The sequence below is a fragment of the Ailuropoda melanoleuca genome, chromosome 5 (assembly GCF_002007445.2).
Source record: "Ailuropoda melanoleuca isolate Jingjing chromosome 5, ASM200744v2, whole genome shotgun sequence".
Taxonomy (NCBI): Eukaryota; Metazoa; Chordata; class Mammalia; order Carnivora; family Ursidae; genus Ailuropoda; species Ailuropoda melanoleuca.
Window position 1 is genome coordinate 38,494,165 of NC_048222.1, and position 27,427 is coordinate 38,521,591.

Here is a 27,427-nt window from a genome sequence, read left to right on the forward strand (position 1 = left end):
GTGCACAACATGGTTCTCCACTTTGTCCGTAGCCAGGTGAGCAGTGGAAGGCACTAGACTGAATGCAAAGGCCTCTGGCTGACCCTCATTTTCCTTATTTGCACAACGGAGCCAATAGCATCTGCCCCTTGGGGCTGATGAGGAGATTAAGGGAGCCCAACGGCACACCTGGGTGGGACAGATGAGGACCACTTTTCCCTCCAATCAANGGTAGGCCGGTGAGGTGGGTGGGAGGAGGCAGGCCCATCGCACCATATGTGCTTAGCATCAAAAAATTAAAATTAAGAACAAAACAAAGTACGGTGCCCCCTCGTCGTGTCTTGATTTTTTGTTGATGGGATTTAACATAAAATACTGCTGACCCAGCTGAAATCTTCAGAATCTGAAGTCGACATCAGATCCCATGCACCATATTTTTGACTTGCAAATGCCTTCCAAGAATAGCTGGAGTGTCCTTATTAAGCCCGCCTTGTGATGCCTCCGTACTTCGCGCCGTCTGCTTCCGCACTGTATAATTCATGGACTTGCCTTATGAAGTTCGGGAGGGATCGAAACCGTGACCAGCCCATGAACTCAAGCTGACACTTCCATTATTTTAAAAGGAACACGGCGCAGGCTGACACCTGACCTCGGCTCAGGCTTATCCGGCAGGGATGTCAAGCAAGCCTTGCTTGAGCCAGGTCCGGAGTCCGTCCGTCCATACGGACTCCGGGGCCATGGGATTCGTACTCCCAACTGATGCTGGGCCATGGCTTGCTATCCCTGTGATCATGGGCAACACAGAAAACCAGCCTGTGGGCCCCTGGCACGTGGAGTGGAATTTCGTTACTTTCAGCAAGAAAGGGCAAGCCCCGCCATGATAATCATCACCATAGTTACCCTCTGTGAGCTCTTGCAGCCTGCCGGGCCCCAGACCCATCATCTCCTTCAAGCCACACAGCAAAGTAGGATTTATTATCACATTTTACAGAGGAAGAAACATTATAGGTCCAGAAGCCACACCGATAATGACCACTGAAGCCTGGATTCACATGCAGACCTGTCAGGCTCCAAAGCCGATGTTCTTAGTCTATGCGCCCCAAAAGGGGGTGCATGAACCTCAGGGCTGGACATGGCAATTGGCCCATGGGAAGAAAATAACAAGATCGTTCTTTACATTTTAAAATCTTATTTAAAAACGTCTGTTCTTGGGCATTTTCACCGTATACATAACATAGTATTACCTTTGAACCTGTATAATGAATAAACAAATACATATGCATATATCAGCAGCTGATTTCTTTTCCTGAATAGTGAGGTCAAAGATGAACTATTTAGAGCCACTGCATTTGGCTCCTCCCTGCACCAACCTCTGCCCGGGGGCTCCAAGAACAAATTCCAGGCAGCCAGGCTGGCCCGCTCTCCTCACCACCCATTCTGAGCTCGGGCCAGCTTAACTTCTCCAGCCTGCCCACCCCACCTGGCAAGCCAAGAAACTGATGGATAGGAAATCCAAAAACCACTTGTTTTTTTTGTTTGTTTTTAAGATTTACTTATCTATTATTTATTTGAGAGAGAGAGAGCACACAGAGAGAGAGAGGAATAAGGAGACTCTCTGCTGAGCAGGGAGCCCAATGCGGGGCTCGATCCCAGGACTCTGGGATCATGACCTGAGCCGAAGGCAGATGCTTAACCCCCTGAGCCACCCAGGTGCCCCACCCCCAAAGACCACTTCTAATTTGCAGGGTGACCTCCAAAGACCACTTCTAATTTGCAGGGTGACCTCCAGCCAGCCAGGGTGCCACCCTGGGCCTCAGCTCCTCATCTGTTGGCCTTTATTATAGGGATGCACTCCTATTATTTCTTATGGCCCCCTTGAAGCCTGAGCTCCATGCCCAGGTGGGAATGTGAGCCCTTTGTGGACTGTGGCAGGAGCCGCATCCAACTTCAGGCCGGGGGGCCACACTCCTGCTGCTGTCCCTCCAGCCAGTGGGGTCATCTGGCCCGTGATGCTCCCCCTCTCTGGGTCTCAGGAACCTTCATCTGTGCGGGGGGGTGGGCCTGGTCCTGCCGCAGCTTATGCAGGGGATCTACTGAGTTAAGTGTCATGAAAGCCCCTGGATGGTCAGAAGAACTTTCTAAATGAACCTCACCTTCCTCTGCTCTTCTCTCCTGCCATCACTTATCCAGCCTGGCCAGATGATGGGGCTTCCCATTCCTGTAGAGGAGACTTACTAAGCCCTTCTGGGTCTAGTAGGCACTGGGGTCCCTGCACAGACGAAAAACCCACAGTCTCTGTGGGGAGGTTTCCAAAGTAGGGGGGGAGACAGAAAGGAGCAAGAAAAAAAACGAATGAGGATAATTCCCTCTGAAGACCATAAAGGAAGACCACCTGCCCCGGGCAATGGATGCCCGCAGATAAAAAAGAATGTCCTTTGTCAGGATCAGGCTTGGATATATATAGATATGGAAGCTGCGATTAAGGGCAAAATCTCTGACCCCCCTGCACCTCTCTCCAGGTAACAATTCAATGCAAAGAAGAAAACCCACAGCTACAAGCACTCCTGCCTCAGACGGGCCCAAACTCCCCCTTGAGAGGTCAGCTCCGTTTGAGCCCCACGGGAGCCCCTGCCACCCGAGACCAAGGATGGGGGAACTAGCCAGAAGCCCAGATCGTGCAGACAGGCCCTGCCCGTCACACCTCCTGATGGCTGACTTGAGAGGCTTGGTCTCCCTCCCCCGCCCCCTCTTCCACCCTGCCTGGGGGCTTGGCCGCCACCATCCTGGGGATTGAGACACCTCCGTCTACAGCAAGTCTGCAGGGCAATGCTCTGGTCCCCTTGGCAACCGCCCACCGCGCCCCGCCCCCCCGCCCCCCGCCGCTTTGCGGTTGTGAAGCCAGGAGACCATCCATCTCCAGGGCTCCTCTCCAGCTCTGGGCAGGCCAGGGGGAGACCAGCACCAAGCTCCCTGCCTCCCTCTGGGTGACCAAGGAGCCTGCTTGGCTCTCAGGGTGAAGAGCTGGGAGGCAGGACAGGGTCACACTTGCCACCCACAGCTAGTGACACAAAAACAAAGAGGCCCCTGGGTGCCCAGAGCTAGATCCAGGCCCCCGCATGCATGGGGAGTGGAGGGAGGCAGGCTTCCTCCAGGACGGGAGGGCCAGGTCATAGCAGGGAGTGGGGGGCATCCAGTGAACCCTGTGAGCTGATGAGAGCAGGAGCGGCTCTGCATTCTGCACCCGCTCTGTGCCATGCTGCGTGCTTGACACTCACAGCTCGTCACCTCCCCCAGACGTCACGCGGTGAGCCTGAGACTCGGGGTTATTACCTCCACTGCATTAGAGCTGAAGACTCTTAGGCTCTGAGTGGAAAATTGAGAACCCAAGGTCACGGTGCTAGGAAGTGTCAGAGGAGCAATCTGACGCCTGTCTGCTCGCTCCAAGGCCTTAAGTCTTTGCTGACTGACACCTGGCTCTCATGTCTGGAGCCCCCGAAACCCCAGTTCTAAGCTGGGACCCACCCTGTCCCAACGGCCTCCCCACCCAACATAGGCCATCGATGACCCTGCGGCCCTGGGGAAGAGCCTTCAGAAATGCTTCTGGGCCATCTCCTGTTCCCCGAGGGCCTCCAGAGGAAAAAAAAAAAAAAAAAGAGAGAGAGACCAAAAGCAAAGAAGACATTGGGTTGAAAACAAAATCACAAGACATAAACTCTCCCAGCTAGCTGAAGGCACGGCAGCCCTGTCACCTACAGAGGAAACTCAGGGCATTCCTGCCTGTGCTCAGGGCAGGGCCAGCCAGGATGTTGGTGGCGACAGGCCCCAGGCAAGGTAGGGTGCTCTGACCACGGGCCAGGTCACGCATAGGGGAGTAATCCCCTATTTCTGATCAATGGTGAAGAGCTTGTGGCAGGTGACAAAGCCAGGTGAGGAACCACAAATGGGCCCTGGGCTCCCAGGCATAGGAAGTCTCCCTCCTCTTATGGTTCCCACTTCCGGGGTACATTTTTCTCCACAAGCCCCCCTCACCCCACCCTCAGTCAGTGGCCAGCTAAACCCCATCCTTCCTAGACAGGGGTCTACAACTCACACAGCTTCAGTGGGGCTTTGGGCTGGGGTGGTCTGTCAAGGTTCCGGGCTTGGGGGGCACTCAGCTCCGAGTCCCTGCTCCTGGCTGGAGGGCAACTCAGAGTAGAGAATGTGGACAATGGCAGCAGAACTCCCTCGTCTCTAGAATGGAGCTCGATCTGCTGGAAGCTTCCTCCAGGGTCCCTCCCCATCGGCCCTTCCAGGGTGACCTCCGGCAGGAGGAGGGGTGGGCAGGAGCCAGCTGATAGGGCTGCACACCCCAGCCTGACCCCAGCTCTCTCCCTCTCCTCCTTTCTTCTTTTCCCCTCCCCCCCACCCCATAGTCACTAACCCAGCATGTAACGCGTGCCCGCCTTCTGTGAGCGACTACAGGCATGGTGGGAAAGGGACACAGCTGTCTTGGGCCCTAACACCGCACTCCGGCCCGCTGTCCTCCCAAAGCAAGGGACCTATGGACGGCAGGAGCAGAAAGGGCTCCTCCGCCCGTGAGCCTGACCACCACCGCCATTTCACAGATGTGGTCGCAGGGGGCCAGGAAGGAGCCTGGCTTGAGGGCGCACCTCTTGAGACCAAGCCTTACACCTTCCCGGACTGGGACGGCCCCATGGGGGTGTAGGGACTCTATGCAGCCCATGTCCCTGGGGCACCTGCTGTGCGCGCAGCCCTGTGTCAGGCTGCGGGGACACATGGGGAGTCAGGCCTGACCTGGGAGTGGGGAGGGTGCAAACACACGCAGAGCTGCCTCACTCCACGGGCCGCTGCAGGGGCCGGGGTGGGTGAAACAGAAGCCCAGGCTCCCTTGCCTGCAGGGCCGTCGCAGCCAGACTCGAGGAGTGCCCACCCACCTTCACATTTCGGAGACCACGAGGGTACCGTTTGCTCACTGTCCCCAACCCACACGTCCACCCGGAGCCAGGAGCTGATGGGGTGGGCTGGGGGGGGTGCCCTCTACCTCTGCATGGTTGCTCCTGAGTTGGCAGAGTGAAAGACGGGGAGGCTGGGACCCAAGACACCTGTCTCAGCCGCTGGCCTTTCACTCTCTGCCCCTGCCTGGCTGCCCCATCTCCAGCATCCTCCCTCCCCCAGCACCCTCCCTTCTGCCCCATCCTGGGCTCCGGTCATTCAGAGACCGAAGGAACGAAGGCTAGCTGTGGCGTTCCAGGACAGCAGGGCAGAAGAGGGGGTTGGGGATAGAGCGAGACTTGCAGGCTCATCCCTCATAAGGGCAGGAGTGATGGTGAGTGTCCTAGTGCTGAGGCCCAGAGAAGTGCCACACCTCGCCCAAAGTCACACAGCAAGAAGGGGCAGTGCTTGGCCTGGAGCCCGGGGCTGTACCCTCATCTCAGACTTCATCGGCTCCTCCAAGTGGTGCCCCCCCACCCGCGGGCTCCACTCCCTGACTGGATGTCCACGCCTGCTGTTCCTGCAGCTTGGAGAGAGAGCCTGGTGGGGGTGGGGGTGGGGGGGAATTGGTGCAGAGGAGAAAACAGAAAGTGCCAGCTGATTCATATTTCTAAATGTCATGTTATTCCAGGAGCGCTCTCGCTTTGCCACCACCTTCATCCACCCCCCACTTGCCATCTTGAAGGAGGGCTGCAGAGCGGCCAGGGGAGGCGGGGGTGCTGTGAGACCAGGGTCTGGGGGGGCTGCGTCTCTGCCCTGCCCCCTGGATGAGTGGAGGGGTGGGCACCGTGCTGGGAGCCCTGGTGCAAACTCTAGCTGTGGAATTGGCTGTCATGGGACCCCAAGCCTGGCTACACCTCTTTTGTACGTTTCCCTGTGCAAAATTGGGGGGGGGGGCTGTGCTTGCCAAGACCGGCTGCTTATCCGATTTGCCTCCAAAGAAAACAAAACAGATGCTCTCGGGCTGCACCCCTCGAGATTCTCATTCAGTAAGCCAGAGGTGAGGCTGGGGGTCCATATTCGATCCGTATTCCCTCACTCCTGCCCAACCCCGTGGTTCTGGTACAGCCTGTCTACAGAGGGGTGCTTGGGAAGCTCCCGGCAATGCACTTGCATCCAGATTCTCATTTGTCTGCAGTACTTATTACCTCCTCCGGGAGGCCCTCCCTGATTTACCCACCCCATCTGCCACCTCCGGTGCTCATCACTCCTGGCCCTGCCTCTTCAGCCACGCTCATCTTACTGCTCCCAAAAGGCATTTAGACACTTGTCTGCGTGTGTGTCCTGTGTAGGTTTGGCGAGGTGAACCTCCACGCAGCATCGAGAAAGGTGCTCAGCCCTAGCGCCAGCGAGTCCCAAGTTCGTGGCCCCTGTGAACTCCCCCAAGGTGAAGTATGCAAACACTTACCACAGGGCTTGGTGGAAGGGGGAGATCAGAGGCCTTGAAGGGACAGCTGGGTTCATGCCAGAAGGTTTCCGGAGGGCCCCTGACTTCCTGGGTTGCCAAGGGAGATTTGGACACCTGCCGCCTGGTGTGTGCCTGCAGGCAGAGGACTCAGGCAAGCGTGGGTCCTCCACAAAGAAGAGGTGTTGCTCAGAGTTCTCCAGAACCTTTCAAATGACACCAGCGGCTGTCCTGCAGGAAACGGAATTCCCAGGAAACAGAATGCCCCACAATGGGTTCAATGGGAGGGACAGGAATGCAGGGAATGCTGACAGAGGGGGATAAGGTCAGGGGATCCAAAGGGGTCCCGAGCCTCTGCGATGCCAGGCGGGGCTAGCACCCCACACCAAGAGAGGCAGGGGCAGATGGCATTGCCAGAGCCCACCAGGAGCTAGAGCTGTGGAAGTGGGGCCATCCCCCAAGAGTGTAGTCACAGAGGGAGGTGGCCATTCCCAGAGCCACAGCATCATGGTAGGGAGAAGCAAAGGGCAAAAAGACCCATCTTTCTCCTCCCACCTTCCCTTCTCATTCTGGTACCTTCCATTGGCCAAGGCCAGGCAGCAGCCAGAGGTACCAGGAGCCCCTAGAGGTCCCCTCCTGGGGGCGCAGAGAAGGGCAGAGAGAGTTTTGCAGGTTGTGGAGTGGGTAGGAGGCAAGCAGAGAGTAACCAGCTACTCAAGCAGCCTGGCGATCTCCCAGCTTCTCCACACCCCGCCCACCTTCTCCACTCTGCAGGGCTTGGGGGGACGTGCCTGACACAGCCATGGGAAGACGGGCTTTCAGCCCCATCTCTGCCACCAGCACACAGGACGACGGCAGGAAGTCACCTCCCCGCTTCGGGCCCTGCTGGCCTCATCTGTAAACCCCAGGGGCGAAGCTAGCCATCCTTTTCCAGTCCTGACCCGAGGTTTTCCTCCCCTGCCTTTTCTAGAATGGAGCCCCGCTCGGCGGCAGGAAAATGGGCTCAGAGAAGCAGGAAGCTTAGCAAATGGAAAATTAATTCTGGACGGTAAAGAGCAGAGGCTGTTGTCTGTGATGTATAACTTACTCTTTGTGTCAAACTGTGTACTGTGAATATCAGTGGTATGGCAAGAAAACCGAGATCTATTGCTTCGAGTTTAATCTGTTCCCCGTGTTGGAGCAGGGAGAGGGAGGCGGGGGGAAGACTACCACTTTAATCACAGGCCCAACTCGAGATGTCAAGCTGCTCTCGGGTGTGTTAGTAAAATGATGTTGTATTGCAGGCTTCCCAGACAGCGCCCCACACTGCGGCTTTATCTGCCGAGCCGTAAATTAGCACACCTACTTTACGCTCTTCAGGTAAAACCAGTAATTTAGCTGAAAAACACACACGCACGCACACAGAGCTTGCAGGGGTGGGGGGGTGGTGCTTAGGAGAGGGGGCTGCTCCCCTTGAGCAGGGAGTAGCTAAAAATGCGCAAACCGGAATGAAATGACACATCGGCGGCACCTGCTATCATTAGTGCGTGGGCTCCTGGTGCAAGCCCCGAAGTCGGCCCACCTTCCCTTCTACCTGCCCCAGTGCCTCCCCCCCACCCTTTTTCGCCATGAACCGTAAATTACATGCTGACACCTTTAATTTGTGCAAAGTATGCCTGGCTGCACCTGGCATCAGCAGCCGGCTGCTATAATAAGGTCAATCTATATTCATTGTCGCAGGACTTGATGTGCCAGATAACACAGGGAGGCAGCACTGTGGTGGCTTTTCCGGGCTGGGGTGGGGGTGAGCGGTGGGGGGGGGGGGGCCCGCTGCCGCTCAGCGCGGCCTGGCGCCAGTCGGTTCATCACTTACGCATGGCATGAGCGATGTTATGATTTAGCTAATCACCGTCAGGTATTCATCCTACTGCTGCTTGGAGACGGCCGCGGTGCACGCCTGGCTGCCTGAGCCAGGGAGGGAGCCCCCCCCCCTGCCGACGAACACCATGGAGAGACTGCTCAGTGGGTCTGACTGTCCTTTCTGGGCCGTGGTCCCTGGGCATTTATGATTCAGGATTAGAGAGCCCTTAGGCTGGTGGAGGAGAAGCCGTCCGGGGTGCCCCGGGGGGCAGGGGCACAGATGCGGGATGTCCCTGGATGCTGTGGCCTAACCAGGGATGCGGGTCTCCGTGATGGGTCATACAGCATGAGCCCAAGGCATTGGAGTCATAGGGTTCTGGATTCTAATCCCAGCTCTACCTCTTGCAGGCTGTGAGAGCTTCGATGAGTCACTTAACCTCTCTGGGCGAAATGGAGAAACAATTCCAATCTGGACAGGGAGAGTGTAAGGGTACAAATATATGGATACAGTTCCTGCTGGGTCTACATGGAGGAGGCACTTGGTCAATGGCAGCTCCCACTATTCAGAGACCTAGTGGGCCCATCGCGGGTGCTGCTGGATGAATGTTTGCTTTCAAGCGGGGAATTCAGACCCAAAAGTTGGTTAAAGGATGGGGCTGGGGCCGACGGGTGAACCCCTTGGTTGAGACACTCCCCAGATCCTGAAATGTTTATGCGGAAGAAGATTCGATCATACTGAAGAAGCACGAATCCATGGCTGGGGAGGGTCACGGGGCAGAAGTGAACCAAGTTCTCAGCCTCAAACAGGCTGGCGGGAACAGACTACGCGTAGGCTTATGGAGGTGAAGGGGCGTGGAGAGGGGCCAGCCAGGTCCTTCCTGCCAGCCAAGGCGCATGGAAGACAGAAAGGAAATGAATCCATCCACGGCCGTCCAGGCAGTGAGCTGGGGTCCCAGCCGGGCTTCTGCCTTCATAGTTTTGCCCACTGCCCCTCAGGACAAATGACCATAAGTCTCCTGGGGGCTGCCCTTGGGATGAGAGGGTACCCTCTCCCCTCTTCTTGGTGCTTAGTTAGGGGTGCACAACATGGTTCTCCACTTTGTCCGTAGCCAGGTGAGCAGTGGAAGGCACTAGACTGAATGCAAAGGCCTCTGGCTGACCCTCATTTTCCTTATTTGCACAACGGAGCCAATAGCATCTGCCCCTTGGGGCTGATGAGGAGATTAAGGGAGCCCAACGGCACACCTGGGTGGGACAGATGAGGACCAGTTTTCCCTCCAATCAACCAGCTTAGGGTCTAAGGAAGGGGGTCACCGAAGTCCAGCTACAACACAAGCAGCCAGGCTAGACACTTCGGTGATCTGGAAACATCCTGTCTCATCCTACTGCCACGCCTTTGTCCTTGCTGCTCCCTCCCCCAGGGGCGCCCTTCCCTTTTCACTGTTCCCAGGACCAGCCCATCCTCCCAGGTCCTGGTCGGATCCTGCTTCCTCCAAAAAGTCCCTTTGTCCCTCCTCAGTGTCAGGACCGCCTTCCCCCCGCCCACAGCACCAACCACCCTTCCTGACTGTAAGTGGGCCCGTGATCTGTCCTCTAGTGATTTGGCCCCAGCTAAGAAAGTAGTGGGAAGGCGAGCCATTCTGCACGGGCTAAGCAGCCTTAGGCCTCTGTGGGTCTCCACCCACTCCTCTGCAAAATGGATAGGCAAAGGTGGTGTAGGGTGCCCTTGGTGGCCCCAGGCATCACAGTGCTAGGCGAAGCTTCCAGTAAAACAGGCTCTGGAGGGACTACAAGGATGAGGTCAATGGGCATCTCCATGGAAACCAGTGCCCCTAAGTTGAATTTCCCCATTTTGGCAGCCTAGGGACTCCGAGTCCGAATTAATTTAGTCTAAAGAATGTAAATGTTCCCTCCCACGTAGGCTGGTGCCTTGAGGTTTCTTCCCGATGCCCGGTGAAACCACCTGCCCTGCCCCACCTCTGGCCAGCGCCCTCCGCTCCTGCCCCCAGGCCAGCACAGGGCCGCATCTCCGCACACCTCCCCGCGCCTCACAATGACCCACGCACCTGTGCAGCGAGCACCTGCCAAGACACAGCGCTGCCGATGTTCAATCGCCCTCGAAATGCACTGCGTCTCTTACCAGCAAAACTTGGACAGAGCGGAGGGCGGGGCCTCCCCAGGCTGGCAGGGCCAGCAACCTCCCACTGCCACCTGGTGGGTTCGCCTGGCTGGGCTCACCCCCCCTCCCCCCACCCACTCCCCCCGCCATCAGCAGCAGGCGAGGTGAGACCAGAGAGCCTCCTGACCGGACCTGGGGCTGGGCGCACACCTTTGTCCCAAAGCATCCGCATCATTCACTAGCAAGTGACCATGACGCCACTTTGCTGCTGAAGAACCAGAGGCATGAGAGGCGTGGGGCTGGTGCATTTTTTCGTAGGAATCCAGGGGATTCAGGGCCTGTCATCCCAAACATTCCATTTCCCCAACATCTTTTCTGAACTTCTTGCCCTAACGGATACTTGGCTGTCCCCCCACACACCACTTCCCTGTCCCCTCCCCAGGGGAGGCTGTTCTTTTCCATATCCCACATCATCTGGGGCTGGGAGGTGAGGTGGGCACCCTCCGATCCGCACGCCCCCCCCCCGAAAGCCCCAGTTCCTCTGAATTCTATGCCGAGTGACTTTGCCTCTCACCTCCATCCTTGTGGTAGGGCCACCCACTGCCCCCTGGGTCACACCCTTCATTCACAGCAGACTTAACAAGCCCCCTGGCCCGCTGGCTTCCTCTCCACCCCCACTGGGCAACTTCATGTCCATTTTGAAGATCCATCCAACAGGGGGCTTCTCTGTTCTTCCACCTGGCTGGTTCCGACCACCCGATCCACCCGGGGGCCACGGGCATCCCACCCTGACCTGACCATCCACACAATAGCCACCTGGAGCCCCCAGCTGGGACCACCTACCCCCTGCTATCCTTCCAGATCACACTCCTTCTGCGTCACTGAGCCCTGCAGCCACCAACCACCGTTGTCCCAGGATCAATGCCCGTCTGCTGCCCCCACGTCCACCTTTCACAAACCTCCTCCCTTCCTTCTCCACACTTAGAAGCCATGCCCAAGTTCAGCGCCATCCAGGCACGCACCTACACGGTGCCTGCACGCTTCAGCGGGACGGGGCTGCAGGAAAAGCGAACTGGCTTTCCTCGAAATTCATGGCCTCAAATCTCACAGGAGCATTGCCTCTGCGCAGCTGTCTGGCAGGCACGACCCCATCCTTCCAAACAGATGCCTTGTCCTTTCTCCTCTCCACACACTCCTCGCCACCCCCACCCTCAGGGGCCTCAGGCTTTGCTCAGAAGATAGTAGCAATCAGAGAGAACTCCCTCATCCTCCCATCGGGGAACCAACACTCCTCCTGTGCCTGCACCCCCTCTCTGCTCCCTCCCTCCCAGGGCGTGGATGGAGGCCATTGCTCTGCCCAAGGCCACCTGTTCCACATGGGGCCTGGATCCCACCTCTCTCACCTGCTCCAAGACCTGGGAGTCTCCTCTTTCTGCACCCCCTTCTTCTCCCTGTCCCCCGGGTCACCCTGGGCAGGTGCACGCGCTCTAGGATCTCCTATGATGAGCAACAAGCTCCATTCATCGCCACACCTCTCCCTGGCTCCCATCCTGGTTTTCCTGCTCCCCTTCACTGCAGAATGTGCTCAGGAAGGGTCTGCAGCGCCCGTCTCCATCTCTCTCTCACCGGGCATTCTGTGCCCACCGCTAGAGCCCCGCGCCCGTGCCCCTGGCTGGGAACTGACCGTCAGTGGAGCGTGGCTAGTGGCCGAGAGCAGGAGGGAAGGGCAGCTCGGGGGCAAAGAAAAGACCCTCACTGTGAAGGGCCTCGGGCTGGATCAAAGACTTTGGCCATTTCCAGTAGCCATCTTCAGATTTGTGTTTTAGAAAGGGTGCCTTGGTGACATTGGCTGGGGTGGGCTGGAGGTCAAGAGAGGAGACGGATTAGGAAGACATGGGAGGGGTCCAGGGGAGAAACCAGGGAGGCCTGAGTTCACCAGATGGCAGAGACGGAGGAGTGTAGACTCACTGCCAGGACTAAGGGGCCGCACATGTCCAGCGTCTGGCATGGAACACTCCTTATCACCCATGCTTTCCCATCATGTAACTGACCAGACTGGGTGACCCCGAATTGGTGACTGTCTCTCTCCGCCCCCCAGCGGCAGGCACCCCGCTGTCAGCCCGGCCACCGCCCGCCCCTCACCACTAGCACGTGGTAGGTACAAGCACACACTCGATCGAGGGAAGTGTGGACCACACAGGGAGGAGTCCGGCTGGAGCGGAGCAAAGGGCCGGGCTCTGGAGGTGTAAATGCCAACCTGAGAGCTCAGACTTTATCCTGTCAGTACCAGGGAGCCTCCCGGATGGCTGTGAGTACAGCAGTGGCCCGGCCGGCTCGGCGTGTGAGCTAAGCCCATCCCACAGCTGGGGAAGATGAATCGGAATAGGGCAAGACCAGAGGGGAAGACCTGTCCCCAGCCAGCTCGGGTACTCCAGGCAAGGGAAGATGAGGCCTGATCTTGGAAGGAAGACTAAAGAAAGACCAGCCTTAGAAATACCAAGGAGGAGAGATTAGCGAGGCAGGAAGATAAACTGAAATCCAGTTCATTGGTGGGCGGCTCGGGCATCTGGGTAGATGGGGCAGTGGGTGGGGCGAGCGGCAATGAACTCCACGGTGAGCGTGTTGAGTTTAAGTTCACTGTGGAGCATTCCAGGGAGAAAGGCACCGGTCTGGCAGCTGGATGTGTGAGCGGGATGCTCAGGGTGGGACCCAGGACAGAAGAGGCAGTGAACACAATGGCATGCAGATCAGGGAGGCACCCGGAAAGCAGCTCCAGGACAGAGCCATGGAGACATTCCTGTCTTTGGAGACAGCCAAAGACATGCCTGTCTTTGAAGGTCAGTGGAAAAAAAGGACCCCACAAAGAGACAGCCAAGGAAAGAAATCAGGCGAGCCTAGGACAGAGTGGTATCCCAAGGAAGGAAGGACGCCAAAGAAGAAGGTTCAGGAAGGACTAATGGTCACGGGGTCAGTAGCAGCAGCAGGTGTGGCTTTCCCTGGTTTGGCTGCCTGAGGGTCCCCGATGACCTTGCCAAAGCGTTTCCATCGAATCGGGGGTGGAGGGACTCACATCGCTGTGGGCTGAGGAATGCAGAGGCAGCTCAATTCGTTACTTAATAGCTGCGTGATAACCATTACACCTCCTTCTTCCAAAAAGCAGCAACTTCTCAGCTGTAAAAGAGAGATTACAATAAATCAAAAGATACAGCGTGGGTGAAGGACCTAGATCTAGGACAGACATACAGTGCTGGTCAAAACAGGTTAAGTGTCTCTGCTTCTCATATTAACAGGCATAGAGCCAATAAAGCTGTTAAAATACGAAATGAAAATTCACGTGCAGACATCTACACGAAAGCATTGGAACTGGGACTTGAACAGATCATTGTACACCCGTGTCCTTAACAGCGGAGTTCACAACAGCCAAAAAAAAATAGAAGCCACCGACAAACACGACGGATAAACAAAATGTGGGGTACACATCCAGGGGAACACCATTCAACCTTAAAAAGGAAGGCAATTCTGACACAGGCTACAACACAGAAGAACCTTGAGGACATTATGCTAAGCGAAACAAGTCGGCCACAAAAGAGCGAATAGTGTCTGGTTTCGCTCATAGGGGGTGCCTAGACTAGTCCAGCTCATCAAGATAGAAAGGAGAACGGCTGTAGCCGAGGGCCGGGGGTGGGCAAGATGGGGAGCTAGTGTCTAATGGGGACCGAGTTTCAGTGGAGGAAGATGAGAAGAATTCTAGAGGTGGGGGTGCCGCGGGTTGCACAGTTTGAATGTACTGAACACCCCTGAACCGAACGCTTGAAAATGGTTAAAATGGCAAGTTTTACATTGTGTATATCTTACCACAATACAGAAGATGTAAGAAGAGAACGAGAATATATATTACAGTGTGGGCTAGTAAAATGACTAGGATTGAGCATTTCAGTACGTTCTGAGCTGCTTGGTAACCAAGACATAAAGGGAAACTTTTGAGGCTTGATGTTTAATAAATGGAAAAAGTTACTATGGCAAGAGATTTCAAGTCCACCCACCCCCAGCGCCGGCCAGGACCGGCTTGTAGCGGGCATTTGTGTGAGAGATTCTTACAAGAGGCGATAATAGCATAAAGGACAAAGCAGGCTATGGACGGCGTACAAAGACATATTCATTACATAACCATTTCTGGCTGTGAGTCTTGAAGAAATGTGAGAGAAAAATCAATAAAACCTCACTCAAAAAAGCCTTTCGGGTGGGAATGAAGTTAATGAGGTCTAGATGTGAAGATTTCCAAGAATTGGAACTTAGAATTCCCAAAAAGCAAGCAAGAATTGGGACTTAGAATTCCCAAAAAGCAAGCGTGTTCAGCTTGGTGGTGCCTGGAGGACTTCTGGGGGAGGCATCCGGGAGGCAGTTGGCAATCTGCTGCCCAGCTCAGTGGCGAGGTCCCCTCAGTGGAAGTGGGGGTCTGAGCATCAACAGCACAGAGATGGTGTCCAAAGCCATGGGCAAGGCTGCAATGGTCAGGGGGGGACATGGAGTCCCAGGAAACGCTGCCTCAGGCTCACCCCCATTTCTCCAGGGCCCACCCAAGTATGGGGCAGCAGGCAGCAGCTGGCAGCCCAGGAGAGGAGCAAGAGCTCATGTCCTCTGACCTTCCGTCAGCGTACACCTTTGTCCCGGGGCCCTTCTCTGTGAAGGAGAAGGAATGCAGTGCTGGACGTCAGAAGCCCTGGGGCAGAATCTCACGTCAGCACTGCTGTGGCCTTGGATGACTTACACACGCTCTTGCCACCTCCGGATCCCCATGTGTAAACGGTGACCAAAATTTCGCCACCCCTGTCTTCCCTGCAAGGTTACTGGGAGCAGAAGGGTGGCTGTAGAGGGCTTTGGCCCGTGCCTCCCCCATCTTCTCTCTCCCTCTTCACCATCTCAAATAGATAGCAGTGCCCAAAGAAATAGTGCCCCCCCCATGCAAAGGCTGCTAGTCAGGACCTGCCCCTAGTGGGGACATTAGCTGTGATGAGCCACGTGACAGAACAATGCCACCTGTAAACCACTGATACCCGTGAGTGACTGTCTGTGCTCCAGAGCTGATCCCAGCTATCGAGGCAACAGGATGCCCTCCGCCAAGCAGGCGAGGCTAGGAGGCTGGCCAGGGGCGCGGGAAGACGGTGCCTACTGCCTGTCATGAACCTGTGGCCATGCCACCCAAAGAGGCCCAGGAGCCAGCTGCACACAGAGGCCCAAACCCCTGCAGCAGATCTGGGGGAGAGAGAAGTGCGACAATCATCAGCAGGTAGGTGGAAATGGAGGACACAGTGGGACCCTTCCAAAGGGAATTTTGAAACAAAAAGTACTGAAGCCGTTAACAGTGAGATGACTGCTGGGCATTAAGAAGGGACTGGGGAAGATCTGAGACGATCTGGTGTTTCCTACGCGTGCCAGAATTCGCATGGCACCCAGCGGCCCCGGCCGGGCCTGGGCGGGACCTTGACTGGGTGCAGCCCAGGGCGCTGGTCACAGGATAGACTGCAGAGCTCAGCCTCACATGACGCTGGAGGGACGCGCTGGCAGGACCCCGTCAGACCCATCAGCTTCTGAAACCGCAGCCGGGATGACTGCACTCAGCAATCATGTGTTTAAAAAGCAATAAGACTAAATGCTTTTCCGTTTCCCCTTTGAGAGACCATGTATGATAAATGATAGGCAATTTCATGGTTGGAGTTTCAATTTCCGAAAATATTAGTGCTATTCCCCAAGCTCCACTTCCGAGATAAATTCTTTTTGGCAGCCTCCTCCGTTGTCTCCTAATTCCCTGATTCTGAATATATTTGGAAGTCTGGTGTAAATTTCATCGGCTCAGCCCCAGCATCGGCCTGCCCGGTGTGCACTGGAAAGGGGTAACCCACCTGCCACTTTTTCAGGTTCTTTCACATTTGCTTCAAGTCCCGGGGTATTTGGGAAGTGCCTTGTGTATTCCCGGCCCTGTGCTCAGTGTTATTATGGTGCTTGTAAGGACGCTACAATCAACCATTCAATCAACAAACACTGATGGTGCGTCTGGTCTCTTCAGGCTCAAAGCAAGAACATTAACTCAGACAGCACCCCTCTAACACCTTGCCCCCATTTTGTTGTTGGGAAAACTGAGGCTCCGAGCAAACCTAATAAAATAAGAAGGGACTCCTCAGTAGACGGGGTGAGATGAGAGACGGTGCACATTTACCGAGATCCTAGGATGGGTCAGGGTCTGGGCTGAATGCTTGTCCAACCCTCAGCAAAGGAGGCTAAGCTGTTTCTCCTCACAAAACTCAAATTCAGGGTTATTATCCCCATTTTATAGCTATGAAAACTGAGGCTCAGAGGGGCCAAGCAACTTACCCAAGGATTCTCATTCTACTGGACCACATTGTCTCTCCTGATGTCATGAGGCCAGATGGTATCCCAACAGCCATCTTCAAACCATAGGGAATACCCTTGTTTAAAATCACCAAAGCAACAAGCCAGCCAGTAGGAAACTAACCTACCTTTGCCCCTTTATCTCCCCTTCCTCACTACCCTCTGCCTGTGCTAACCCTAGGCTCCCTCTGGCTGGTGTTCTCAGTGTGTCACCAACACTGAGGCCTATCACCTGCTTTCTCTCATGTTGTCGTCCTCTCTTCTCCACCAAATCGTCTCCATCACGGCTCAGCTTAGATCCGCACAACCACCTCTTTCCTCCCTCCCACTGCCTCACCCTTTAGAGGGGCTCTCATGTCTGGGATGGCATCTCCTTCTCCTATAATCTCACAGATCCTTATCAAAAGACTGGGCACAAAGCAGATATTCCAAAACCTTCAGGAAATCACTGGGGCAAGATGAAATGAAATGGGGCAAAATGAGAATAAATCAGAACAGAGCAAGTGGAATGTACTCGAACAGAATGCAATAGAATAGAACCAAGAAGAATAGTATGGTATGGATAGAAAGAAGTAGAAAGAAAAAGAAAAAAAGAAGAAGAATAGACTGGAACAACATGGAACAGAGTAAAAGAGGAGGGAGACAAAACAGTTGAACTAACCTAGGACAGGTTTGAACAGAATCGACCAGGATGGAACAGATGAGGTCAGAACAGATTGGAACAAGGTAGAAAGGACCAGAATAGGACATAACAGGGTTCACCAGATGAAAACAGTGGAACAGACTCAAGCAGGTCTGAACGGAAGACAGTGCAGTAGAATAATAGGGCTATAGCCCCGTTATACAGCTAGATGATACGGAGTTCATTCCATCTGTTCAACACATATTTATCAAGTGCTAATCTGTCCCAGGTAATAAAAAAGCAGACATGGTCCCTTCTCTCACAGAACATACTGTCCGGTGAAAGGACCAAAAAAAAAAAAAAGATGTAAGTAAGCATTAATAAATACATAATGATAAATTATGAGCTTCCATGAAATACCATGAAAGAATGGGCAGGTGGCCATAATGAAGAATAACAGGGTGAAAGTAATAATATTAATAATAAGGAGGTCAGGAAAACTGAGAGCTAAAAATGAGGAGGAGCCAGAGACACTTGAGAAACCAGGGAAAAACATTCTAGGCAGGGGGAACAGAATGTACGGAAGCCCAGAGTCAGGAAAGTGTTCGGCCCGTTCTGGGAACTGAACATTCAGTATGAGCTGAGTTCGGGATGCAAGGCCCAGGGTGACATGAAAGCCAAGACAGAGACAGGCAGGGGCCGATGTCATGGGGTGGGGGACTGGATTTCAGTCTAAGTACAATGAGAGCCTCTGAAGGGAGTTTCATGCTTCCTCCTTGGCTGGTGTCAAGGAATGACTTAAGACAGGGGGACCATGCAGGCATCTCCTGAGGCCATCCTGGTCGTGATGCGGGTGAGCTGGTGCAGAGGGACAGTGGCGCCAGAGTGGGAGAGAGACAGCCGACTGGAGAAACATTCTGAAGGTAAGCCTGGATGCCGGATTTGCGGGTGTTTTGGACCTGGGGTGGGCAGAAAGGGGGATCTGAAGGAGCTGCTGGGGTTTGGCTTCTCTTTCCTGAGATGAAGCTAGGAAGAGATATTCTGGGAGGAAAAATCAAGTTTCCTTCAGGGAATCGTGAGGTTCAGATGGCTGGGTCATGTCCAAATAGAGATGTCAAGTAGATTTGGACGTACAGGCCAGGAGCTCTGAGGAGGGTCTGAGCTGGAAATATCAATTGAGGAGTTGTCAGCAGATAAATACTGCACTCTGTCTTGGGATCAGATAAAATCCTATATGCAGTTGTGCAACGCAGAACGTCATCAAACACAGGCCGGGGACTGCTAGCCTTGGAACCCCTCCGGGGGCTTGCTGAACATACAAATTTCTGGGCCCCCGGGGCCACCAAGACAGATCTCTAGGGGTGGGGCTCAGGAGCCCGCATGCATAGCAATCACCCCCAAGTGTTTGCATGCTGTCTAACATGCGGGAAACCCCGGGCTACAGGCAGCACAGAGAGCAGAGCCTCCCGCACCGAGAAACGTGGACCTGTGCATATCACGAAGGAGAAGCCAGCAAAGGTGACAGAGAAGGAGTAGCCAGGGAAACAGGCAGAATCAGGAGAGGCTGGTGTCCCAAAGGCCAGAGAGACAAGGGGGTATCAGGACAGGTGGCCATCGGATCCCGAGTCTGCAAACTAGGGTGAGGAACCCCCCCACCCCCCGTTCCACGTGGCAAGGCTCACACCTCTGGGCAATGCTGGGCCCAGCCAGAGTGGAGTGAGGGGGAAACGGAGAGGGCCAGAGGAGGACACTTGAGGACAAAGTGGGGGAGCGGAATGGCGACAGCAAGATCTGTTAGCCAAATCAATGAACGTTTGGGAACAGATCAAATTTCAATGTGATTTTATCCTCTCTGGTAGCAGCCCCCCCAGAGGCCTCTGGCTGAGGAAAGGGGACATGCTGGTGGTCAGGGGTTTCTCTCCAGGTCCCAGGATGTCTTCCTTTTCCCACCTTCCTCCCTCCGGAGTCAGTATCCCTCCCCCACCCCTGAGAAATCACCCTGATGCCCCAACTCCTTCCCTCAGGCTTGTCCCAGCTGGTGTCTCTCCCCTCTCCTCCCAGAGCCCTTAACCTGCTACAACCAACTGGTGTAGGAGCTAGAGGGCCCCCCCCCCGCCCCGGTGCCCCAGGCCTCACCTCTAGCAGTGAGGTGCTGAGGCTGCAATTTCTTACACACACATAGCAGGCGGCAAAGGCAGCCACTTCCTGGCATCTCCCGGGCATCCTGACCACTCAGCCCAGCAGCTGCCTGGTGGACCCCGACCCCTGATTCTCAATAGGGCGAGGTTATGAAATGGGCACCTTTTGAAAGACACATTCAACTTTCATATTCATAAAACAGAAACTGAAAACCTATTGCTTTCACAACGCAAACCTCAAAAAGCAAGCTAGCAACATGTCCTTGCTGGTGAGGCTCCTGGAAACAAACAGAGATTTTCAACTGGGGACAAACCGCTGGGGGATCTTTCAGAATCAAAGTCGGTGAGATGTTTATATTTTTCAAAAGGTTAAATACGATGGGAAGGCGGTGACAGGAGTGAGCCCCGACCCCCCCACCACCCAGGCTTCCCCCAGGTCTGAATCTGATTCTATTACAAGTGTACCCCCAGCCCACGCCCGAAAGTGGCCACACACCTCGGAAGACCTAAGAAGCCCCTGCCATCCATCTGAAGGCAAATTCCTGGCAAGGAGCAGCCGGGAGAGACTTCACAGAAGTCCCTGAACCTCTCAAGAAGAATCTGCAGCAGCAGAGGGATTTTCCCCAGGAGAGCAAATGACAACAGAGCGCCTGTTTGTTTTCGATGCAGGAAGGAGCCGGAACATCTGCTCCAAGAAGCCTCTTGAAAGATAATCAGGCAGCAATGTTGGCAAAACAGCTGTGCGGCAGGCAGGGAAGGGGGCGGCCAGGAGTTGGGAGGGTGAGGGGAGTGGGAGGAGGGAAGTTAATCCCTGAGCTAGGCGCAGGGCGGCCCAGGAAGCCTGCTGCAGCAGGCTGGGAAAGCCCCCGCCCCGCCCACCAGCACTCTGGGGGTCCTTCTGCCAGGGGCGGGGAGCGGCTCACAGAGGGGGCCCCACGCTCTGCTGAGAGCCCCGTTGTCCTCCTGGAGAAACGCTGGGTTTGTTCCAGGTTTCCTGCACGATTCAACTCAATTTCTAGGATGGGACTGACACTGTTGAATGTTTCCTACATCTGTGATCCTGGGAAGCCCCGAGGGTTAAAGAAACCCCACCCTCGCCCTTTTTTGTTCCAGAAAAGGCCATTGCAGTTCACTGCCATCCTTCCCCATATGACTTAGAGGGGACTCAGCTCTGCCCCCTTGTTAACCTGTGACAGAGCAGACACAGATCTTCCAAATTCCCATTCTTTGTCTTAGAAATGAGTAGCTGTACTGTTTTGTCCCCACTGATGGAATGGAACACAATGTTTATCAACTCAACAGTTAAATTTCTCGCCCAGGGGATCTGAAGCCCCCTCAGCCAGAATACAGACCTTCCTTAACTGCCCCTCTGCTGGACTCAGGGAAAAGCATTCTCCTATCTACTGTGCCTTTGAGTCAAGTCCCTCCTGACTGAAGTCCACTTTTGCCCTTTGCTAACAGGATGTGAAGTTCTTCCAGATCACCCAGTTCTGCAGCCCAGCTTGCTCAGTGTGTGAAATGCCACCAAAGGAGTCACTCTGGGACTAAGAGCTGACAGCTGACATGAAACCTCAGAAGACCCAGGATTCCGTCTGCCACTCACCTAGCAGACAAGGAAACAAATCATTATTCGGTAAGCTTATACTGGGAGTCGAGCTCCGCAGGGTTTGGTTTGACAACCCCTATGCCCAGGGCCAGGCCGGGTGGGGGTCCCTCAGCCCCAGTGCCTGCTCACTTTTCTTTCCAAAAAATGTTCAAGTAACCCACTGAAAGGCAGTAAAAAGAGAAGAGAGAGAAAAAAAAAAAACAGAGACAACAAACAGAAAGCAAAAAACAAAATTACAAACTTAAACTTTGACATATCAATAATTAAATTAAATATAAATGGTCTATATACTTAAACTTTGTCATATCAATAATTAAATTAAATATAAATGGTCTATATGCATCAGTTAAAGGACAATGATTAGCAGAGTGAACTAAAAAGCATCATCTGACTAAATGCTGCCACAACACATTCACTTCAAATGGGACATAGGCAGGTTAAAAGCAAAAGAAAGGAAAAAGGTATATCATGCAAACACTAATCAAAGGAAAGCTAGAGCGGCTCTATCAATAATCAGTTAAAGTAGCCTTCAGAATAAAGAAAATTACCAGAGATGGAGAGGGACATTATATAATGATAGAAGACTCGGTCCACCAAGAAGACCTAGAAAACCTAAATGTCAATTCATCAGACAACAATGATGCAAAAGCTGCTAGAACTAAAAGGAGCAATAGTCATCTCCACAATTATAATTAGAGACTTAAATACCCCTCCCTCGACAATTGATACACAACTAGACAGAAAACGAGCAAGGATATAAAAGAACTCAACACCATCACCCATCAGGTTCTCATCAACTTTTATAGAATATTCCACCCAACATTATTTTCAAGTGCCCACAGAACGTATACCAGGATAGATGCTAGGCTAGGCTACAGAACAACCCTCAAATCTAAAACAAGTGAAATCATACAGTGTGTGTTCTCCAACCACAATAGAAATTAGTAACAGAAAGATAACAGAAAAATCTCCAAACACTCTAAACTAAATAACACACTTTTGATAACCCATCAGTCAAAGCGGAAGTCTCAAGGGAAACTTAAAAACACATGGAACTGAATGAAAATGAAAATATAATACATCACAATTGGTGGAACACAGCTAAAGCCATGCTGAAGGGGAAATTTGTGGCACTAAGTGCACACATCAGAAAAGAGGAAAAATCTCAAATCACTAATCTAAGCTCCCACCTCAGAACCTCAAAAGAGAAGAGTAAAACAAACCCAAAGCAAGTGGAATGAAGGAAATAACAAAGATAAGAGGAAAAGTGATGAAAATGAAAACAGAAAAGGAGAGAAAATGAGCTGGTTCTTTAAAAAGATCAATAGAATTGACGAATTTCTAGAAAAACTTACAAAGAAGAAAAAGAGAAAAAAACACAAATTACCAATATCAGAAATGAAACAGGGACTATCACTACAGACCCTGAAGACATCGAAAGCATAGTAAGGAACTCTATAAGTCTGCACACGTAAATTTGACAACTTAGATGAAATGGACTACCTCTCTTAAAAATTCAAACCACCATAATTCACTTCATATGAAATAGATCATTTGATCTATTTCTAATAATCTGTAATTATTTGAGAAAACTGAATTCATGATTTAAAAAAAAGTCCCCGAAAAAGAAATCTCCACACACAGATCTGTTTACAGGAGAATTCTACCAAATGTTTAAAGAAGAATTGACACAAATTCTACACAATTCCTTCCAGAAAAATGGAAGAGGAAGGAACACTCCCCAAATCTTTTATGACACTAGTAGTACCCAATTACCAAAATAGACAAAGATACAATTATCCCTTGTGAATATAGATATAAAAATCCTAAACAAAATATTAGTAAATAGAGTTCAGCAGTATATAAAAGGAATTATACACCATGACCAAATGCAGTTTATTCCAGAGATGTACACTGGTTCCATATTTGAAAATGAATCAATGTAATCAACCTCATTAGCAGATTAATAAGAAAAATTTTGTGATCATATTAATTGATACAGGAAAAGCATTTGATGAAATTCAACAAAAGCAAAAAATAAGAATAGAGAGGTAACTTCCTCAATTTGATGAAATGCATCTACAAAACACCTTCAGCTAACAGAAAACTGTCAAGGTTATCTTTGCTCACCACTCTTACTCAGCATAGCTCTGGAAGTTGTGCCAGTGCAATAAAGCAAAAAAAAAAGGAAATAAAAAGCAGGCAGATAAGAAAAAAAATAAAACTGCCTCTGTGTGCAGATAACATGATTGTCTACATAGAAAATGTCCAGGCATCTATAAAACAAACAAACAAACAAAAACTCCTAGAACTGATCACAGGATTCAAGAAAAATATATAAAATCTATTATATTTCTACATACTAGTAATGAACACACAGCACCAAAATTATAAATATGATACCACTTACAATTGCTCCCCCAAAAAAGGGATACTTAGGGTAAATGTAATAGGAGTTTTATGCTGAAACTATACAACGTGGATGAAAGCAATCAAAGATAATAAATGGGGAAACATGCTGTATTCATGGATAGGAAGACTCACCATAGTAAAATTGTCAATTCTTCCAAACTGATTACAGATTTAACACAATTCCTATTGAAATCACAGCAAGATTTTTTTGTAAACAAGATTATTCTAAAATTTATATGGAAAGACAAAAAAAATGAAAACAGCTAAGACAATTTTTAAAAAGAAGAATAAAATGGGAGGACTCAAATTTCAGGCTTAGGTGGTCACTGTAATCAAGAATGAATAGTAATGGCAGAGGGATAGCCAGCCAGATCAATAGAACAGGTCAGAGAACCCAGAAACACACCCACACAAGTATGCTCAATTGATTTTGATGAAGGGGCAAAAGCAGTTCCATGCAGTAAAGGTAACCTTTCCAAGAGCTGGTGTTGGAACCCATAGGCTTGCTGGGTCAGCTTCCAGACTCTCCTGTGTTTTTAGAGAACCCAAATAATAAATGAAGAGAAAAGAATGTAAGAAACCCAAGGCGATAAAGTTGCTCTACAAAATTAAGGGGCAGCGGGAAGGAGCAGAGGAAGGAGAGAGACACAGAAAAGCCTGATATTGAAAAAAGTGTTGGTGGGACACCGTGAAGTGTGTTTAGATGGGCAGAGGCCATGGAACCGCTACAGGGCTAAGAGGATGGAAGGAGAGACGATGGATTTTAAGGAGGCTCATAACGTGGATCTCCTTTAATGCCCTGTAAGAGATCCAGTAGAGACTGAAATCAGTTCTATTTATACTTTCTTTTTTTTTTTTTAAGATTTTATTTATTTATTTGAGTGGAGAGTGAATGAGAAAGAGGAAGGGGAGGGGCAGAGAGAGAATCAGGGGCAGGGAGCCCCATGTGGGATTCGATCCCAGGACCCAGGGATCATGACCTGAGCTGAAGGCAGATGCTTAACCAACCGAGCCACCCAGGCACCCTGTGTTTTCTAGACTAGATTTTAATGTGATGGCACAGTGAGAACAGGCACTGGGGGGCCCGACCTTATACTAAAGTTACGTGTTCTTCATGCCTCCTTCTCCTTCGGCTCTACACAGGAGCCATGGACAACACCGGCGACACCCCTCCAGGCTGGACCTCGACCCTCAGACCCACTGACCTGCAAATCACGCTCCCATTTAGCTCTTTACCGTCTGTAAGGGTGGCACATAGACATCCAGTCGGCAGTGGGGAGCCCTTTCTTTGAAATGTTTGGGATGAAAAAGTGATGCAACAGAAGGGTGCTTCAGGAAGGCCGATTGAGTAGTGATGTGCGGGATGATTTGACGAGGGGAGAGACGGAGCACCCCCATGAACTGTCTCACTGGCACGGTGTTGGGCGCAGAGTATGTTCTTAATAAATATTTGATGGAGGGCTGGCCCAAGAGTTGGCTAATGTAGGCTAGGATTAAGGCACCAGAAACAGCAAAGAATAGACAGAACTGAATGCAAGGTGCGTGGAGAGGTCATGACCATGAGCTCTCAGGCACTGGAGGCTGGCAAGACCTTTGGCTGCAGTAAGAAGGGAGGGAGACCAGATGTGGACAGATGACCACAGTGTGGGGCCCTCTGAGTGTGCGGTGCCGTTGGGCTATCTGAGTAAAGGTATCCAGTGGGCAGGTGGACATGGGGTTCTGGGGTCTAAGACGCAGTGTTGGGGATCCTTCCCACCGAGGTGACTTCTGGAGCAAGGGAGGCAGAATGCAAAAGGTCCTGGCAGACCACACAGCTCCCTTAGGGCTCTGTGAAGGGAGCAGAAGTTTCCAGGGCTGGACCCATGTCTTGCAGGCACCCATGCTTCCTCCCTCTGCCCATTCAGTCCCCAGGGGATCGAGGCCCCCAGGAGACCAAATACAAATGTTCTTCACACTGCAAAGCAGGTACCTCTGCACGGCCTTCCGGCTCTCCTGTTCTCTAAGCCTGGACACCCCAGCCCTGGACCCCTCACCCTTCCCCGCTCCTTCCCCCACCTTTGTTCTCTCCCTCCCCCATTGCCCTCTGCAGCTTGTACCATCCTCCCTCCTCCCCATCTCTGTTCTCACCTTCCAGCTTCTCTCTGCTTCTGCCCCCTTCTTTTCCGCTCTCTCTGGGCTCACACAAATTTCACAAACACACATGAATTTTAAGAGACTAAGAACTAACTCAGGGAGACTCATGGAAAGGGCTCTACCTGACTGGCGTCCGCAGGCCTCCTTGGCCACCTTCGGTGGGTGATATATTACGGAAATACATTAAGGAGCCGTCCGGCTGACAGCAAGCTAAGGTACTATGTCAAGGTACCAGCCCTGGGATGATGTACGTCCCCCATAGATCAGGACACATCACTCTGATTACACTCCGGCACTGCGTGTCAGAGCGCTGCGGGGGCGTGATGGACGGCGGGGATCCATCACCAGCCGACGGCCCATTCCCAGCACAACACTCATATCGAGAGGTGATTTAGGGGCAGGGCCGGGATACCTCCCAAGATGCCCACGCAGCAAAAGCGGACTCTTTCCTTTCTCCTGAAAGAAGTTTAGGGAAAAAAACGCTTAGAGTATAGGGTCAAGGTCAAGGGTTTGAGAATCAGACAGCCCTGGAATCAAATCCTGGCTCCTCCACTTAAAAGCTATGTGACCTTGGGGCACATGTTCCTCCCTCCTTAACGTCATTGCCTTGGATGTAAAATGGGGGTGATAATACTGTCCTCCCAGGATTTGAGTGACGCTCAAAGAATGTAATACAGATAAAACATGCAGCTCAGAGCCAGGTTCAGGGTCCTGGGACACCCCTCCCACCCCCTGACCTGTTCAGGGTGCACATAGCAGGAGCTGCAAGCCCCAGCCTCCACCAAGCTGCAACCGTACTCTTCACCGGCACCCCCTTTACCTTCACCTCCCTCCCTGATGGCTCCATGACCAGCGGGGGAGCTCCCCGAGGACACCCATCTCAGGGCAGCCATCCAGCCTGGCTTTTAGGATTGCTCATCAATCCTCTCCACGCTCACTCTTCATTCAGTCAGTGGGTGTCGAGCAGGCAGTAGGAGCCAGACCCTGTTCCAGGCACTGAGAACACAGACGTGAATGAAGCAAATGGAAACTCGTGCCGTCACGTGTCCACATCCTTGCGTCCATCAGGGAACCTGTCCGTCTGGGGGCAGTAGCCCTGCTCGAGGGCCTTGTGAGCCCAGCCTTGACCCAGACAGACTAGGAGATGACAGTGACTTTTAACCCTGCAAGGAGAATGGCATCACGACAGCTTTCACGGGGACCACGGCTATTCCCTCATCTGATCCCGAGCTGCTGAAGCCCAGAGAGGGATAGTGAGTTACCTAAGGTCACACAGGGAGTGTGAGGTTGAGTCAGGGCTGGAACTCACCGGTCCCAGGACTTTAAAGCGTACCTTTAGATCTTAATATGCACTATCCCACTTCCTTGTCTTGCAGGTGAAGGACACACTGGATTCCTGCCCTTAGGGAAATTCTGCTTCCCTGGAGAGAGAAACTACAGGTGCGTTGAAGAATTAGAACTGACACCAGGTTTACGTGGGATACCTCATTCATCCTCCTAGGGCCCTGAGCGGTGGGGGGGGGGGGCAAGCATTATGATCCCATTTTACAGGTGGGAGGACTGAGACATCAAGTAACAGACCAGGTCAACTCTGCCTCTTCTCCACACCGCATACAGAGGAGTAGAAAACTGAGTTGCTGTATACACACACACACACACACACACACACACACACACACACAGAGCTTCATTTTTAATATTTAACATTCCATGGTAAGCGTATTCCTGTATTTTTAAATATTTTTTAAAGATTTTATTTGAGAGAGAGAGCACGCACGAGCGGGGGGAAGGGCAG

General features: G+C 52.5%; 1 protein-coding gene and 1 long non-coding RNA gene across 4 annotated transcripts in view; one reads left to right on the forward strand and one right to left on the reverse strand.

Annotated features, from left to right (window-relative positions):
• LOC105240315 overlaps positions 1-19,597 on the reverse strand; it is a 53,820-nt gene extending 34,223 nt beyond the window's left edge. Inside the window, exons 1-2 of one of the 2 annotated variants that reach the window (XM_034660752.1) lie at positions 19,480-19,597; positions 13,405-13,505 (exon numbers count right to left, since the gene is read on the reverse strand). In XM_034660752.1, the coding sequence (XP_034516643.1) occupies positions 13,405-13,505; positions 19,480-19,566 (188 nt within the window). In that variant the 5' untranslated portion in view covers positions 19,567-19,597. Of the gene's footprint in view, positions 1-13,404; positions 13,506-15,102; positions 15,264-19,479 lie in introns of those variants that run through there. The other variant, XM_034660751.1, reaches the window with a different exon arrangement.
• On the forward strand, positions 15,487-27,070 carry LOC117802340. 2 transcript variants are annotated; one of them, XR_004625554.1, is made up of 4 exons: positions 15,487-15,621; positions 18,164-18,266; positions 20,943-21,114; positions 27,009-27,070. It is a non-coding gene; the product is annotated as an uncharacterized LOC117802340 (long non-coding RNA). The 2 variants fall into 2 exon arrangements; XR_004625555.1 differs by lacking the exons at positions 15,487-15,621; positions 18,164-18,266 and adding an exon at positions 19,534-19,824.
• The last annotated feature ends 357 nt before the right edge of the window (positions 27,071-27,427 follow it).